The 17,339-nt window shown below is 35.9% G+C and overlaps 1 protein-coding gene across 1 annotated transcript in view; it reads right to left on the bottom strand.

The window, feature by feature from the left end:
* The window catches only part of SMG1 (SMG1 nonsense mediated mRNA decay associated PI3K related kinase), a 56,345-nt gene that overhangs the window by 27,729 nt on the left and 11,277 nt on the right, over positions 1 to 17,339 (bottom strand). Inside the window, exons 5-25 of the mRNA XM_018067404.2 lie at positions 16,918 to 17,131; positions 16,004 to 16,129; positions 15,837 to 15,909; positions 15,073 to 15,170; positions 13,410 to 13,583; positions 12,193 to 12,417; positions 11,431 to 11,532; positions 10,767 to 11,036; positions 10,075 to 10,205; positions 9,211 to 9,372; positions 8,614 to 8,732; positions 7,784 to 7,871; positions 7,600 to 7,701; positions 7,013 to 7,153; positions 6,519 to 6,718; positions 6,052 to 6,248; positions 5,202 to 5,369; positions 4,216 to 4,370; positions 2,994 to 3,139; positions 2,118 to 2,319; positions 293 to 402 (exon numbers count right to left, since the gene is read on the bottom strand). Coding sequence (XP_017922893.1) covers positions 293 to 402; positions 2,118 to 2,319; positions 2,994 to 3,139; positions 4,216 to 4,370; positions 5,202 to 5,369; positions 6,052 to 6,248; positions 6,519 to 6,718; positions 7,013 to 7,153; positions 7,600 to 7,701; positions 7,784 to 7,871; positions 8,614 to 8,732; positions 9,211 to 9,372; positions 10,075 to 10,205; positions 10,767 to 11,036; positions 11,431 to 11,532; positions 12,193 to 12,417; positions 13,410 to 13,583; positions 15,073 to 15,170; positions 15,837 to 15,909; positions 16,004 to 16,129; positions 16,918 to 17,131 — 3,203 coding nt within the window. The remainder of the gene's footprint in view (positions 1 to 292; positions 403 to 2,117; positions 2,320 to 2,993; positions 3,140 to 4,215; positions 4,371 to 5,201; positions 5,370 to 6,051; positions 6,249 to 6,518; positions 6,719 to 7,012; positions 7,154 to 7,599; positions 7,702 to 7,783; positions 7,872 to 8,613; positions 8,733 to 9,210; positions 9,373 to 10,074; positions 10,206 to 10,766; positions 11,037 to 11,430; positions 11,533 to 12,192; positions 12,418 to 13,409; positions 13,584 to 15,072; positions 15,171 to 15,836; positions 15,910 to 16,003; positions 16,130 to 16,917; positions 17,132 to 17,339) is intronic.

Genomic DNA, 17,339 nt, shown 5'->3' with positions numbered 1-17,339 from the left:
GGAAGTTTGGGAAAAAAAACCTTTTAAAAATATATATTATATATATATATTTATGTTAGAAATCCATGAAGATTACTTCTAAACAGTCACATTAACTCCAGAAAACACACTTGCATGAACATTTAGGATGACCACTGCCAGTTATCTTGAAGCCTGATTCATAAAGGTTATGGTCAGTCCACTGAACACAGCAAACTGCATTCAGAAGTTTCAGCCTGTCATTTATAGAAACAGATATATGAAGAAATATTTACTTTTGTGTTTGAAGGAATATTAATTTAAGCATTTATACCTATTTTTTCTTTGGATCCGCCTGCAAGCAGGTTGATATTTTCTCCTGGTAATAATTCTAGTTGTTCAGTGCATTCAGTAAGTTGTCCAGACTCAAAGCTGCTCAAAGACCTGCAATTCAATGTTTATAGTTTTATTTTCACATTTTTTACTTTACTCCAGTTGCTAAGTCTATTATACAACAAACACTCAAGACTAACTTCAATTCTAGAGCGCTTACAATGAATTCTAAGCAAAAAAATCCCAATTTTCACACAGATCAATAAAAGGCACTAGTACTGCACCAAATGGATAAATTGAGTATTGAAGTGACAGGGAAGAACAGCTCTCCAGCTGTGAAGCTTTTCCTATTACCATGTAATACTCTTCTACCAGAGTCTGGAAGTCAAAGTAAACCCAAAACTTTTTCCCCTGTCTGTGCACAGAAAAGTTTCATGGCAGAATGTCACGAGGCCACGGTTTCATCTCCTCAGTTTACACGAAACCAAGACTGCAGAAATACTGGAGTATTTGCAGGTCATAAACAAATTTATATTGCTTATTGGTTTATATTGCTTAACAGCCTGAAGCAGCAAATTTAACGTTTCCCGCCTCCCCCCCTGTTCTACATTAGAAAATAATTTGGGCATTACAGATTTTACAGAACTACACAAAAAATATCACCGAAAAGCTAAGAGGCTTGATGTCTCAGAATATTCCAGTGTTCAATATTCTTGTTACTAACCACTGAAGGAGGAATTGCCCAAGTATCTGGACTAGAAAAGAAGCAAAAATTCAGCATGTGAAATTGCCCTTTTCTGCTGAATTATTTTGATTCTCATTACTACAGTGTCTCCTAGCCTGTTCAGGGTCAGAAGAGTCAAAGTGCTGTTCATCCTCAGGAGTTCTCTACAGGATTTTTCTCATTAGATAGTACCTTACTTCCAGTAATTATTTGAATGAAAACTAACTTAAACCAGTCAAAATGATGAGACCTCTGCAATGGTACCACAAGTACAGTGGGTTTAGTTTAGAAAAACACAAATACTCAGAAATGACACATTTTCACATCCATAACAAGCACTCACCCTCCTTATGAATTAACTGCACAACTGCAATAAGGAAAAGGATCACCCCTTTCTCTGACAGAAGCACCTTGTCAGAACTACAAGATTTTATTTCACTGCTTCCTTCTATCCTTTTATTTCCAAGTCAAGAAATTTCAGCCAGAAGGATTTTACAATGTTTACCACAACAGTACAGGGATGGAAAGTAATCAAATTGTCAAAAAAGGACCCTTAAACCTTAAAGGACTATTCAATGTCCAATTTTTTCATGAACCAGACAAATACCAAGGGTCAGGAAATAAATGCACAAACTACAATTCTAAATTCCATTAAAAAAAGAAACAAAACAACAAACATTAAAGCAGCCAAGACTGCTCCTTCCTATATTTTTTACATTAAATTAATGAATTAAAATATTTAAGAACTGTACCACTGAAAGGCATTTTACTTCCTGCTATTATTTAAGCTGTGCAAAAGGATGCATCTTTTGCTAAGAGAAGCAGAACAGATTTGGTATATTTTTCCTTCAATGAAAGATGTTTTTCTTGAACACTAAGAAGCCTCAGCAGCCAGAAAGGTATAGCAACTGTTTAGAATGGTATTACCTCTTCGCTCATCTGTAAATATCATAGCCAAGTTTTCACCCTCCCCAGAACACAACTTTCTTATTTGCATGACTCTATTTACAAACTGACATTTTTTAAAATCCATGTACACTTTGTTTCAGTTCTAAATTAATGAACACCAAGGTACTGTTGAACAAATTAATTATATCCTTACTTTATGTAGTTAAAATCTGCTTTCAGATTGATTGAGGTATTACTATTGCTTTTCTTCAGTTCGTGGACCATATTTTGCCACTCCTGAACAGCAGCCCAGTCCGCAATGGAAATGTAACATTCACATGCCTTGTTACCCAAGTAGTTTATAACTTCAGGTGAAGAGTCACTTGGCTTAGTCAGGACAGTTTTTCTAGTTTCTCCTGTGAAATGAAAAAAATATATATAGACACACTTAAATTTACATTTTAAAATAGCAATTCTATTACTCAAATGTAATTTCTATGTCTTTGGTCAAGAAAAATACTTAATTTTTTTAAAAAATCAAATAGTTACACAATGTCTACAGTATTCTTCCACTGACACTCTTTCTAAGGGGAAAAAAAAGAGAACCTTTTCAAAAGGAGGTTTTGGAAAATTTTAATCCAGATCTGTAAAGAAACATCAAAAAAGAAAAACAGAACAACTAAATTAGGAACAAAGAAGGTTCTTTCTCAAAGATGAAACAGAATACTGTAACCAATTCTTAGTTAAAAACCTCTGAGTAAGTAGTGTATTTATCATACAATTATGTCATAAATACTAAGGTTTAAGTTATGATGATCTAAAATACATTAGAATTAAATTAGGAAGTTACAAAGTATTTTACCTATTACTTTTAGTTTCATTGAGCTAGATCTCAGCACTGCAAACCCTCCTATCTACACACAATATTGGTTTCAATGGCATTAGGTAGTTCAGTTTAACTGCAGACAGAAACACGTTTTTGGATTTCAGAGTCAGACGTTACCATGGCTGTATCACTGAACATTCTCATTTTCTGTACACACATTCACAAAACTGCACTTCTCTTAAAAAGCAAACAATAAACACTGACCATTCAAGGAATGCTTTGGGCTGGCATTATTCACACTGTTTGAATTGGCCAACTTCAGAACAGTCTTGTCAAAGCCTGTTATACAGCAATCCACTCCCGTCATGGAGCACAGGTGTTCCTGGTATTCCGCAGTTGCTTTTTCAAACCTTAAACAGTTTAATATTTTCGTCAGCATTTTCAAGAACCAAGTTAGGGGATTTTTTTGTAAATAGACAATATTTTAAGCATTTCTTTACCCCAAAACTCAAAAAGTTCACGTCACCTTCAGCAAAAGACAGGGATTAACATAGGATACAAGCTTACTGGTTGAATTTTCTGGTTACAGCGTAAGATAAAAGCTTGTCCATTCTTAAAGTCAACCTCAAGCCAAGTATAGGCAGAAGGAAATAAATTTATTTTATATTTGACTGTCACTCTTTTTACCTGAATGAGTAGAACTGAATACTGACTAAATACATATAATTTACTAGAGACTGCAGAACTGGCTCTAGGGCAACAATTCACACCTTAAACTTGATATTTCTGAGAAACTTCCCACCTATTACAAAACTGCACGTGATTTTAAGGAATCTCACAAAAAAAAAAAAAGGAAAAAGATAGTTATAAATTTAAAATCTTTGGGTTTGTTTGGGGATTTTCACATGGAAGGTAGATGACAGGTGTCTCTTTTTCATTTCATACAGAAGTGATGCATTCCTTTAAGGAGATGAAAACACCAAAACGAAGGCACATCCTATCTGGAACGATGACCCACTTATTTGTATCTGTATCCAAAGATTCTACTGCAATAGACACAGAAGCCACCTTTTCAAAGCTGAAGTAAAACTGCAAAGCATGTCCCTCTCTTGGCAAACTGAGGCAGGTATTCAGATAACACACTAGTCAGAAACTTCCCTAGAAAATATTTAAATTAATACTATTTTGCAATGGAAAATTAAATACAATATGAAAACAGCATTGCTGTGTATGAAAAACTAAGAAAACAATTTAGGAACGCAGTTTATATTCAGATCCTTGTAATTTATTTAAAACTAACAGTTAAAATACCTAAAAGTGCAGGATGCATTAGCTATCTCTGAAAAGATACACTGACTTTAATTGACATGGAAATTAGATCAGCAGTCTTGACTCATCCCACAATTTAAAAGACTCAGAAATAGAACTACCCATAAGAAGGAAAAACGTCCCAGTTTGTAGCATGCAGTTATTTAAGAAAACTTACCGCCCTTCTGCTTGTTGAGCTACAGAATTGATCCAGGAGAGACTCTTCCCAACTACAGCAGATGACCAGACAGCAATACCCTGAATAGCTTCAGGACAGTGAAGCTCACATAATGCTTCTACCAGCATCATAATTGTCACTTCCAATTCATTTCCCTAAAAGCAAACCAAAAGCATTATTTAACAAGACCCATATAAATTAAGAGCTATATACACACGTGGGTAAACACTTGAAAATGGTGAAGCAGTAGTTCATTACAAGCATCTACAAGTGCTCCTCATATCCATCCACTGCACTGCTTTTGGAAAAGCAGGGGAGCTAAGGTGACAGTATGTGCTGTGAAACCACAGCCTGAATGCCAGCAGTCAGCATCACTATGTGATGGTTTATACCTATCTGAGAATTCATAAAGCAGCATGAATGAAACAAGCATCTATCAATCCTTCTTTGATAAAATATTTAAGCAAATCAAGTCACATACTGAAGAAACTATTCATCCTTTCCAAGAAGGCTTTAACCACTTTATCCACTTATCCCACCCCTGCACTTAACCTGCTAGTTACTTATAGAGGAAGGATACCCTCATGATACACTCCCCTTCCTCCTCATACCCACAGATAAGCAAAGACATTACACTACCATAAGCTTGGGAAGGCCTCATACTAATGCAGCACCAGTTTCATAAGGTTTAACCAGGACCTTCTACTTAAAAGAGGGCTCCATTCAATCTGTGAATTAACTATAGCACTCATTTCTGTGTAGTATTTGACCACACATGTACAGTACATCCTAATCTTCAACCAACCTACTGTATCCAACTTACAACCATAGAAGTCTGTCAGTACAGAATTAAGAGTTAAAAATGTTAAATAACACATTCTTTTACATACCAGTTGGTTTAATAACAACTGATTGCCTTAGCTTAGTTCTTTTACAATAAAACGGGAATATTTTCGCAGTATCTACAGAGTTTGAAAAGAGAGTACCTGAGAGATACTATTATTAGTTTTCATTTCTGTGAGTAAATCAAATCCATGCCTGACTGTCACAGCAGGTTGGCCAGCCAGCAATCCAACTCTCATGATGGAAAGTCTAATCCGTGTCAGCCAATCCTGGCACGTCTGACGATTGGTATAGAAGAACGTCCTGATAACCTTTAAAGACAGAAGAAAAGTTTCAAATCACCATTCTTCTGTACAAATCAAAATAGTTACATTAAGTACTTCATAATAATCAAAGGCAGGAAGGTTTCCTTTCTCCACCTAAGATGAAGAAATGGGTAAAATTCTGCATCTTTCATTTTATTAACGCAGATGGTCTGGAATCACATGTAGCAACCAACTGGCCAGGCACACTGGCAAGCTAAAAGTCTTTAGACTAACTGACTGCAAATTATGTATTACTGTCATGTCAAAGTCTGGTAATTAAACAGCTTATTTCAACAGGGAAGAATGTTTTGCAGTTAGAACTACACAAAGAGGTATGTTGCTTATAAATAATTACTACATTCCTCAGAAAGCAATTTAAAGCCCCAAATAACTGTGTTACTTTATAACAAAACTGCTGACAATCTACAAATAGGAGACTGCTACAAATCAGAGGTACTACAGACTTGATTGATTTGTGCCACTATACAAACTGGTACTCCAGAAATATAGCCTTGGTTTAAGATGTTCTCCAGGAATAAGCCCAAGTCAAAGCCAGACTTTTTTAAGAGTCTCAAACTTTGTTTGAGAAGTTCTTCTGAAATTTAACAGTTAAGAAGTGAACAACCCTGAAAACACTGTTCACTCAGTAGATTGCTCCGGGTAACATCAGCACTGTAAACAGACATACCTTGGGTGGGGAGGTCAGGGCATTGGCACATCCTTCATATGCATTGTACATCAATTTTTCTAAGTTCTCCAAATACTGCAGAAGGAGAACAAGCCTAAGCTGGTTGCTACTGTGTCCTTCGTCATTGTCTGCAGTAGTCCACTGGTTGACATCTTGATCAGGGTTTAATGTATGGGCTGCAAGGTTCCTAATAATACCTACACATTTTACCAAAACATGGGGGGGAAAAAAGTTACCAGACAGTATTGTATTTAAACATGTCAAAGGATAGAAGCTAGTTCTCAAAATCTCTCAAAACAGTATCTAAATTAATCTAATCTATCAAAATTAATAGTAATTATGCAACATCTTTAAAATCTGTAATCACTGAAAAACAAAGTCATTGTGCTTCTTGCCTTGAACATGAAGACCTTAGCTTCACAACCCTCTAAAAATCCCATTAAAATAATCTTGTTTTTTCACTTTACCTTCAATTGTTTGAAATGTATCTTGGGCTCTACCCAGAGGAGTTCGTAACTTCGAAAGAACAGTGAACTGAGCAGCTTCCCAAACAGCCCACTGCCAGAGCACAGCATCAGTCTTCAACAGGTTCCGAGGGATGGTTGGCTGATCTCTCTTATCTAGTCTTTGACAGCTATAGAACAACCTTTCTAACCAGTTATCCTTCCTGAAAGAAAACATCACTACATAGCACAAGTTCATGTGGTAACAAGTTTATACCGCACACACTTCATCATCCTATTGCTCTCAAATCTCTCACAAAATTATTTTAAATCAACAATGTACACAGGCAAATGTGCCAAAAGGTGTGTATTTAAGATATTTATAAATACCAAAAAAACCCTGAAAGTAAAGCAATGTAATTTGTAAAGATAATTACAAATTCTAAACTAAATGTAACTCAGAACTGTTTACTATAAATTCAACATTCATGGATTCCACTTCTACAAGAGGTTCTTACCCAGTTCGGTGGAGGTTTCCATACAAAATAAAACTAATGACATCAGAGAAATCCTGTGGGTGGAATGTATTACTCGGAGATTTGCTCATATGACTTCTTATAGCCAAAGAAATTTCTTGTATTTCTGTGTGGGTACGGTTACTGCAGGAAGAGGGGGAAACAACCCATGCTATAATGTACTTGAATAAACCAAAAAAGCTGTGCAAAAGAGTTACACAGACACACATACATGCAATGACTGGAAATAAGAATATGCTTTGGTATTAAGGCAAGGTGCCTTCAGAGTTCAGGTCTTCAAGTCAAACTGTAGGACACAGTATTGCTGAAGCTCTGAATAACATGGACCTTACAAGCATTCGTATTTGCTTCAAGAAGTGATACACAGCTTATCAAATTTGCTAATTTCTTTGCTACTATCTACTGCTCTTAAACCTCTAAAAAAGTAAGAGATAGGAAGACACTTCACACTTTTTGATTTTAAGTTAAGAGAGTATGATGACACTGCACTGGCATTATCTTTCAGATAAGTGTCACTGAAGAAAGAAACTAAACAATTCTTTATATTGAAGCTCATTTGAAAAACCTACCTCAACACAACATCTAAAGGAATTGACTTCAGAAGTTTCCCAAAAGCTTGTCTTACACGAGCACCGCTATGTACAAGTTGAACACGACACACATCAACACACCTGCAACAGCAAGGAGGAAGAAGGTGGTAAGATCTCCATTGACAGCATAATTCAAACAACATACAGAATTCTGTGCAAGTACCTTTGTAAAAGGTCATCTGGAAGGGAGGAAGACAGGGCATGGAGGCTACTACATGCTTGAAGACAAATGTTTACATCTTCCAGAAGTGCTGAATTAAGGAGTTGAAAGAAAAAAAAAAAGTTATTCTTGCTGGAATTAGATAACTCCTGCATTACTCTGGTTGTGGCACAGCATCTAATGACATTTCTTCAGCACAGCCAGGAAAAGGAGACATAGGCTTTAAGCAATAGTTTTCATTTCATTTACTGGTTTTACTATTACAAGCAGGTGCTCAGTAAGAAAAAAAGTCACTTGTGCTACCAGTTTCAGTAACAACTTACGGGCCCGTTTTAACTGCCGACAGATAAATCCTTCTATGATCTCTGCACATTGGCATTACAGATATTTTCTTTCCCCATTGAAATACATTAAGGCAAAGTTAGTAACTCCTGGCCTTGGGAAATTACTGCTAGTATTACGCTACTAAAAGCATTTGTTCCCATATTTTTGTTTACAGGTTTTGAAATCTAAACCACCATGTCACATTAATGGAACAGTTCTAGTGCTTTCGAAAAAGTAATAATTTTTGATTGGGAAACTGATCTACCAAAAACGTCACCAATGTATCAAATCTTACTTGTAAGAAAATTAATGGTTACGTAAGTCATAGGCAGAGATCCACTTGATAAAAATCAGAAAGAGAGAGTGTAAGTTTTTGCACAATACAAACTTGGAGCATTTCCAAAGTAAATGAATCAAGTACAGTTGCTGCTATCAGCAGGATAAGGCCACCCATGTACTTAATTTTTGAAATGTAAAAGACAGTTAAGTAGAAATATGCAGTATCTTACTGTTTGCTAAAAGTCCTTTACAAAACTTATGGAAAGATGGGAGGGAAAATAACGGTGCATATGTTTCTGATTTTTTCATCAGAAGAGCCACTTCCAAAGCCCACGTTGTAAGTAGTTTCCTTCAAAAAACAAGAGTATTATTCGCTCTACACAGTTACAGAAAGGTACTTTCCAATATAACTTCAAACTACTTCACGTTACAGATCTGTATTATAACGTAATTCATTTTTTAGAGAAGATGTTTCATAACTTGAAACATGTCCCCAGCTTTCAAAGCATTTTGGTAACACAGAGTGGCAACTATTGTAAAAGGACACTTTCAGTGAGCAAACCCTTTCTTTCGATAACTTTTGATAACTCTGCTTTTACTGTACAGACCTTAGGATGCTTTTAACTCTTCTAGCTTTCATGTATAAAAATGAGCAGCTACTTTTTTCCACGGGTATTTAATTATTAAAGTTTTAAAAACCCTAAATATTTGATTGCTGAAATTTACCCCCAAGTTTTACAGATAAAAATTATCCTGCTTTCTGAACTAAGGTATTCTACTGGGAAATAAAAAAATACCTCCTGATTCCAAAGAAAATGTTAAGTTACCTGGTATCTTGAGTAAGGTTATCCTTCTTAAGGAGTAGCCCCAAAAGGTTTAGTATGATTGAGAAATGTTTTTTTGTTGCTGTGGTTACAGTACTAATAACTGCTCCGTCAAACAGAGAGGGAGAGGAAGAACTGAGGCTACTGGATATGAAGTGGTCATGTCTGAAAAGGCAAGAAAAAGCAAAATATGTAAAACCACCCCAAGATTAGGGATACTTCCTTGAAGTTTACAGGAGGGAGGAAAAACAACAACAACAAACAGTAGAATTTCAATTTACACCCTCACAGTAACCACACTATGTCAAAACCCAAGTGTTTTGATCCCCAGCCTAAAAGAACAAAGCTACAATTTTACATCAGTCCAGGCAGCCCAGTAATCTATTTTCAAGTGTCTGATATCCAGTGCTTGGTGAAAAATCATCAATACCAAGCCATGTACAGAATAACAGTTAAACTAGTATATTCCATTACTTAGATAACATTTTGTACTAATAAGGTCTGAAACATATTTACATCTGCTGTTTATATCTTATTAACTATCCTGGATCTCTCAGTAAGGAAAATCATAAATAAATATTACTTCCTTATTTACTTTCAGAAGAGTTCTCCCTCAGTTATCTCTATTCAAACACAAGATTTCCAATCTGCCTTTGAATAAAAGGCCAACTTTAAGCCATGGAATGCTTTCCTGGCTGAGACACAGCTTCCCTGCAATTAATGGAAGTACAAACTGATCAGGGAAGTCTGGGCAATAGTTTGACTGTAATTGAAGTTTATTTAAATTCATCCCTTCAACAACATATTCTTTTTAGATCAGTCCATCCTAGTGCTCTTAAAATACTGATGAATTATTAAACTTCATACCTGGAACAGTGGGAATACAATGTATAGAGCACTGCATACTGAACAGCAGGGAAGTGAACTGCTATGTCACCATGAACAATCATCAGATTTTTACTCAGCAGTGCAAACACAGTCGGTGAAAGGGCCCACATCTAGAAAACAATTGCAACATAAGCAAAGAAACATAATAAACAGGAGCTATTTTTAAGTGTAGTTTCCATACCATTAATTATCTTTTGCTTTTTCCCATGGGAAATAATTTAACTCTATTATTTTCTGACCTTAATTGTAACTATTTTCTTTCCCCTTTTTAAACAGTCTGCTAAAAGCAGTTCATGGTTTTATTTGGAAAGATCTGGAAAAAGTGTTCTCACATGGCCAATATACTCCCAAAGGACACACTACCTGCTTCTATCTGTCTTGATTTTCAAAAGCAATTACTATGATAATCTTAGAATCGATCCATTAATAACCTTGTAAGATGCTCTTCCCTAGAAACTGCTTTCTCTTATTCACCAACGAGAGATACAATCCACTGATTACGTTTCACTTAAGTTCTAATATTGGAAGTTTTTCTATAACAAATTAGAAGACAAGTATGATCATTTTAATTATTTGTAGGTACCCTACTGGTGTAATACACTAGGGTATATTTTGAGTAATAAAGTACTTTTTACACTTATTGCTCAACTGTCTGTGGAGTTTTTACTCACCCCAATTAATGAGTTTTTAGCATTTCCAATAGTACTTAGAGCACTGAGGTCAAATATAACAACAAACTTGGCATTATCCACATTGGATATAAGCTTCTTGAAAGAGTCATGCTGGATTTCAGAACAGGCCTCAGGAAGGTGTAAACTATGAAGAAGACTATTTAGAGCACAGGTCATTTCTCCTAGAATCAACCTGTAAGCAGTCTCCAAAACAGGAATGTTCTTCAGGCTCAATACAGCTTGGTATACAGCAAGGGCTGCTGCAACAACCTTGGGAATACAATTAGAACAAAATCATAAAATATACTGATTAGCAACACAGAATTTAAAATTACTCTTCTTTAATAGCCTGGTCTGGTGCACATACCTATTTTCAGCTTTCTGTAATTAAGTACCTCTTGCTTAGAGCATCTATTAATTACTTTCTTGATCATCCACCTAACACACTGAGTATCAAAGCCAGGCCAGCTAAAGACTTCTCTATCAGGAATGATGGCAAACTTCCCCATTCTTTATCAAGCTATATCTGTCTTTTCAGAAGTTTTACAGATACACAGTTAGATTAAAAAATATATTTAAGATGAACAAAGTTTTACAACTTAACATATTCTAGGAAATTCATGAAGGCTCTTGTAATACACCTGTAGAAGTCACTTCCTCTTACCTCTTTCTCTTTATGATAACGAAGAACAAGTAGTTTAGACTCTGGTATAAATAATTTCTCTACAAATGATGATGGTAGTTTCGTATTTATTTGTTCAACAATCTGGGGATAAAAAACAAAATTATAAATATATTCAATAATATTAAAAAAAATTAGGTAAAGATTCATTAAAATACTGTTTTTCTAGTTTGTATACACTGTATCTAGAAAAAAGTTTCCCAGCAGGAAATTTGCAGTTATTTTCAGGTTTTAACAGCACAGTTGAGAGATGTGTGTGATTATTTACATCAATGTAAGATTTAAGAGTTTGCAGCCTACACATTAAGTGCTGTTTCGAAGAAGTTTGACTTTCCAAGTCATGGCATAATTAGATAAACAGAACATATTAAGCACTAAGATTCTGAAATCATTCAGGTGGTGTTAACAACTGCAAAGGCCAGAGAACTGCATTGTCCAACAGTCAAGCCAGACACAAGAAGAAAAACAAGAGAAAAACCATCCAAAACAACAGTAAAAAAACAACCCCACCAGAAAACATGAATACTCAGGCTAAAACTAAATGCCACTTCATCAACAAGCCAAATGCCTAAACCCAGCAGCACAAGCTATACAGAAAAACAGCATTTATAAAAGGAACTTCTTGCTTATGATCAGGAAGAGTTGAAAATATTTATCTAACCCACACCCAAAAAAAAGGAAGGTAACTTAGAAGACAATGTTTTTCAATGCAAAACCCCCACGATAATAAAAATATGTACAAACCAGTGTCAACAGATTCAGGACTGAAATGACATAATCAGTGCCACAAGTCTGACAATTTTCCATTTGATCTAATCCATATGTGATGACCATGTCACAGTGTATGGTCATACTTGGATCCAGGCTGCCAAGTAAAACCCCAACACACTCATTGGCAGCTGTAAGCACTGCTTCAGAAAAGAATACTTGGTTTGCTGCAGTCACACATCTCATTACTCTGTACAGAACCTGAAAAATTAAAACCATAACTGAATTAAACTCCATTAAAAAGAGATGCTATTTAATTGTATTCACATCCTTTTGATATCCTGTCCCACCACCTACTCTGCAGCTTGGTCAATTCTATTCTGAATAATGCACATGACAGCATTACACTTCAGAAGTGTAAGAAAAACCAAACTTTCAATTGCTTTGTTTCCAATTCAGCTGAAGACCTAGGAGACCTAAATTCATTATTCACAATTCTGCTCAGTTCCAACAGAACTCCTCTTGTAAAAGAGACTAGTTTGAATTTTCTTGAGACAGACTAGTTTCGTCACAAGAATCCTCTACAGATTAAGACAGAAGTTACATAACTGTTTTGTCTTTAACTGGGAAATCCATACACTTATTTATCCAAGAAGTTGTGTCCCTCACAAAATTCTGCAAGGGCATAAATTCCAGCTGTGCAGCTCACACAGCAACAACAAGATTTTGACTACAGGTATTTTTATCTATCTCCTCCTCCCTGTTACAGAACTATAGCAGCTACTTAGCATATTATATAATATTTATTATGAGTTCACACCATGTACTATAGAACAAGAGGAGTTTTCTCAGATTTGAGAGATACAATTTCAGTATGAATAAAACCCTCGCATTTTATAAAATCAAACTCACAATTTGAATTCAAGTTTTTACAGCATCATAGCTATCTGAATAAATGGCAACATGGTTTCAAAGACAGATAACAAGCATAAACCTAGCCATATGAAGTTAAAAAACCTTAAAAAGTTCATTTCTGCTATGTGATTCCCATGTGCCACTATCACAATCTATACTTTAATATTTAATAAAATTATTGTAGCATATTTGAGAAAACAGATTTACTCAAAGCTGAGAATATGCATATTCATGTAAAATCCATAAAACCTAAATAAACCCAACAACGAATAGCATCATTATATGGTGATAAATCATGCCAGCAACAAAGAAATACAAAGAAAAACTTGAGTTCTTACATCAGTTACATAAGCTTCTGTAATTGGTGGTCCTCTAATGGGGCTGAAGCGCTCCCCAATGCTCCTCACCACGGTACTGAACACCCGAAGAAGTGCAGCCAGTTTGGGCAGTGACACTGAGGGAGGAGGAATATCCTCATCTACTGATTCCCCAGAAGCCACATGGCTGAGGTCCTACAGCACACAAGTTTTATGGATCAGTGCACATCACTAACTGATAAAAGATCAAAATATGAGATTGAAAATACTTCATCATCTGTTTTCCAGACATTAAACTGTGCTATCTGATTATGGATGTATTTCTCCAATACCTCAACTACACATATATACACAGGTGGGATATAAGCACACAATGACCATCAAATCACAGAGCAGTAGTGAGATGCTGCTCATTACCTTAGCCACTGAAACAAAGTACTCTGACTACATCTTGTGAATTAAACCAGAGGCTCATGGAGTTCCTGGTCCCTGGAACATGATCATCCATATTGTTGCACTGTTACAACAGTTGTCTGCACACTTTTACCATTCTTCCAAAAAACTCCCATCCACAAAGTGGAGTTGATGTTTGACTGGTCATTCCCATCACACTGTTTACGTGCAGTGATGTTGATCTGGAGACTAAGAGTTTACTAACAGACTACTTCATGCCAGCTGGCACCAGCGCCTGGGAACATTCCCAGAAGTGCTGATCTCATTAGTATAGATGTAGCCTGGGTCTATCCCACTGTGAGATAAAGACACACTAGCTGGAACCACCTCCCCCATGACTTAAGTTAACACATGTTATCTTAAAACTCTTCCGTGACTAAGAATACACACATTGACCAGTTCACAGCAGACAAGTTGATAAGCAGCGACTTCCTGCACTGGTCTGTGAATCCTGACCTGCGAAGCTGCACCATCAGAAGCCCTGGGGTACATGTAAGTACACTGATCAAGTTACTGATTCTGCTCAAAGTACAATTTTACCTATGGAATCTGCATGTTAACATATACAATACAGTATTATCTAGCTACAGGCATACACACATAGGAACACATACACCTTAACAGGCAACATTCCCCCCAAAACCCAAAACTCTTCCTTTAATGACATCCTCAGATAAACTCTATGCCCTGTTAACTAAGTAAAGGTTACAAACTTAAAACAAAGTATGTTAAATGGATATAATTCAGTTTTCCATCAGTTCCTGCTACATTATTTCCTGCACAATATAATCTGTTACTTTATTTTTAAAAAGACAGGTTTATATCATTAGCCTACAGAAACATTAAGATTCCCTCTCTCCCCCCAAGAGTTACTACATCTGAAAAAACTCTGAAGTTGGACAATTAAAGAAAACACCAAGGAAAGACCATGTCTTCACTGCAGCTCTTTAAATATGAAGACATTCCTGTTTGGTCAATTGTTTTTATTTTTATTACAACATGATTCTCAATCAACAATGGCTGAAAGCCTGGCTATGTCACTTAAGTAGCTCAGGAGGATTTGTGCAGAATGGTCTTTGTACATGCATTTAGTATGCTCCATAATTTGGTCCTCTTTTCCCCAAGAAAACCATGTAATTTTATTTTCTACAAAAGTAATATCACCATAAGAACCACGGCTGTGGAAAACTGTAACAGTTAACTCTGGTATATACCATAAAGTCTTGTTTACCTCAGCATAAGCTTCCATATCTTCCAAAAACTGACCCAACAGTGTGGTAGAAAAAGTAAGATCAGCCACCCAAAAGGGCTCCAAGCTCTGCAGCCATCCTGTATAAAAATACCAGGCCAATTAATACAGGGTAACATTAAATTTTAGTTGCATATTGCTGAGGGAAAAGTTGCTCAGGTAAAAGAAGGTTATCTGCATGAAAATTTTAACATAGCTTGTCTTTAAAATAAATACAAATGGTATTTCCCTCTTTTGTCCTTCTGAAAAATTAATTTTATGGTTCAGTCCTGCCCCATAGCAGTTAAATGTTACAGACAGAATCTAGGACCATGGCACAAGAAACATAACAGACTTGCTATGAATAACTTCCAAGACAACTGCTATAGCTATAGAAAAGTTTCCCCATTTTTTAATGCCAGTACAGTCTTTACCACAAAGATTTTCTAGAAATACTTAGGAGAAAATATAACCTTTCACAGAGAATATATTAAGACCTATAAATTCATTAAAAATTATCATCAAGTTGCACAAAACTATTGATGTTTAAACGGACCCTGATTAAAGCATCCCATTTTTCCAGATTTAGCATAAAATAGCAAATGCAAATTTACTAAAAAGCTAGGAACAAAGTCTGTCATTACGTAGCCAGAAACTCAATTTGATTTTATGTCAACTTCCATGTTAGTGGAACCAGCCCTGTGTAAGTAAACCCACACCATTTGCAAGCCAGAGCAAACTACACGAGCGGCTCTGGCCAAACTCACCAGACACCTGCTGCGTCAGTGAAGGTTTCTGAGTGTGATCGATGTGCCACCCAACCAGTATGTCCACTGTGTCCTGGAAAGCAATTGTGAAAACAGATTAATTAGCCCATTTGCTGCACCAACATTTCTGTTCATGAAAGAAAACACAGAGCACAAAGTAAGTTTACCCTAAAATTGGTGCTGAAAATGTGCGGGTAGCATCGAGACACCAACAGGATGCACTTGACACACTTGCACAGTAACTCTGGAGTATCAACATTTTCTAGAATGGACTGCAGGCTGGTCATTACAAGCTAAAAAGTAAAGCAAAGCCATTAGACATTTCACTTTGTTAAAACAACATGTGAGATCTACTCAGTGTTGAACACACAGCAAACTACTTTGATTCAAACAACAAACAACTCAATACTCTTTCTGCAGGAAGTCAAAATGTGAAAGGCATCACATATTCTGCATGGAAATAATCACTTTCAAGTGGGCATTTGCTTGAAATATGGTGGACCCAGGTCAAAAGCTCAGGGACACAGTTTTCTTCAGTTCTTTAGCCACAGAACAACTTATTGGTTTAAGTGCCTATCTCTCCTGCTGAAGTTTTTTTGCTCTGTAAAGCAAATATTAAATCAGAGCACAGACCTGGACATAGCTGTTCTACACCCAAAATAACAGACCCTAAAACTTGAATGAAGGGACCACATTCTGTCTGCACATATCCTACTCCCTTTAAGGTCTATTCACAATTCAAGTTAGAAATTGTAAATAGGAAGTAGCACAAAGCAATAAAAAGGCTGGATTTTGTGTACCATTCCACTTGAGTTCTATTTTTGGTCTCAACGGGATTCTTCTTCTTGGATCTGCTATAAATACTAAAAAGTTGCATCAAAGTATATATCATCCTACAAAGTGCTTTCTAATGTAATCAGAATCAAAAGAATCTCATTCAGTCAAAGTTCCCTCCCAGTCATAATTACATTTACTTATTATGTCAATATAGCACTACTTATTGTTCCTTCCAGTTTAAAAAGTTCATTCAAGCATTGCACTGGAAAAATCATTAAAAATCCTGTTTTAACTTGTGTTTTACCTGCATTAAAGATGAAAAGGCTTTCTTTTCTCCTACAGTCTCTAGTGCTTTGTAGGTTGCACACAAATAAAGAAGTTTAACTTCATCTTTTGTGGATGAACTGAATTTGCTAAAAATCCATTTAAAGATCTTCTCAGCCTCGTAGCTCAGAGAAGCACAAAGAAGGCCAAGACAGCAAGCTCCTTCCTGTCTCAGTTCTTGAAGCAATTTGCTACTGTATTTTTGGGAAACAAAAAAAAAGAAAGAAACTTGGGATCTCCAGACACAACAGCAGAAAAGAACAAACCATGAACAAATTAAGGCAATTTTCTAAAGCAAAAAAATATATACATGAATGAAGCTGCTTCTCTCCAACTTAATAGCATCAGTGATGAAGTCAAAATAAAATTCTGTTAAATATTATTTCTACAGAATAAGTCAAC

The sequence above is a fragment of the Manacus vitellinus genome, unplaced genomic scaffold, assembly GCF_001715985.3.
Source record: "Manacus vitellinus isolate BGI_N305 unplaced genomic scaffold, ASM171598v3 scaffold_12_pilon, whole genome shotgun sequence".
Lineage (NCBI taxonomy): Eukaryota > Metazoa > Chordata > Aves > Passeriformes > Pipridae > Manacus > Manacus vitellinus.
The sequence above is the reverse complement of the archived record's forward strand: the minus strand, read 5'-3'. Positions and strand labels throughout refer to the sequence as shown.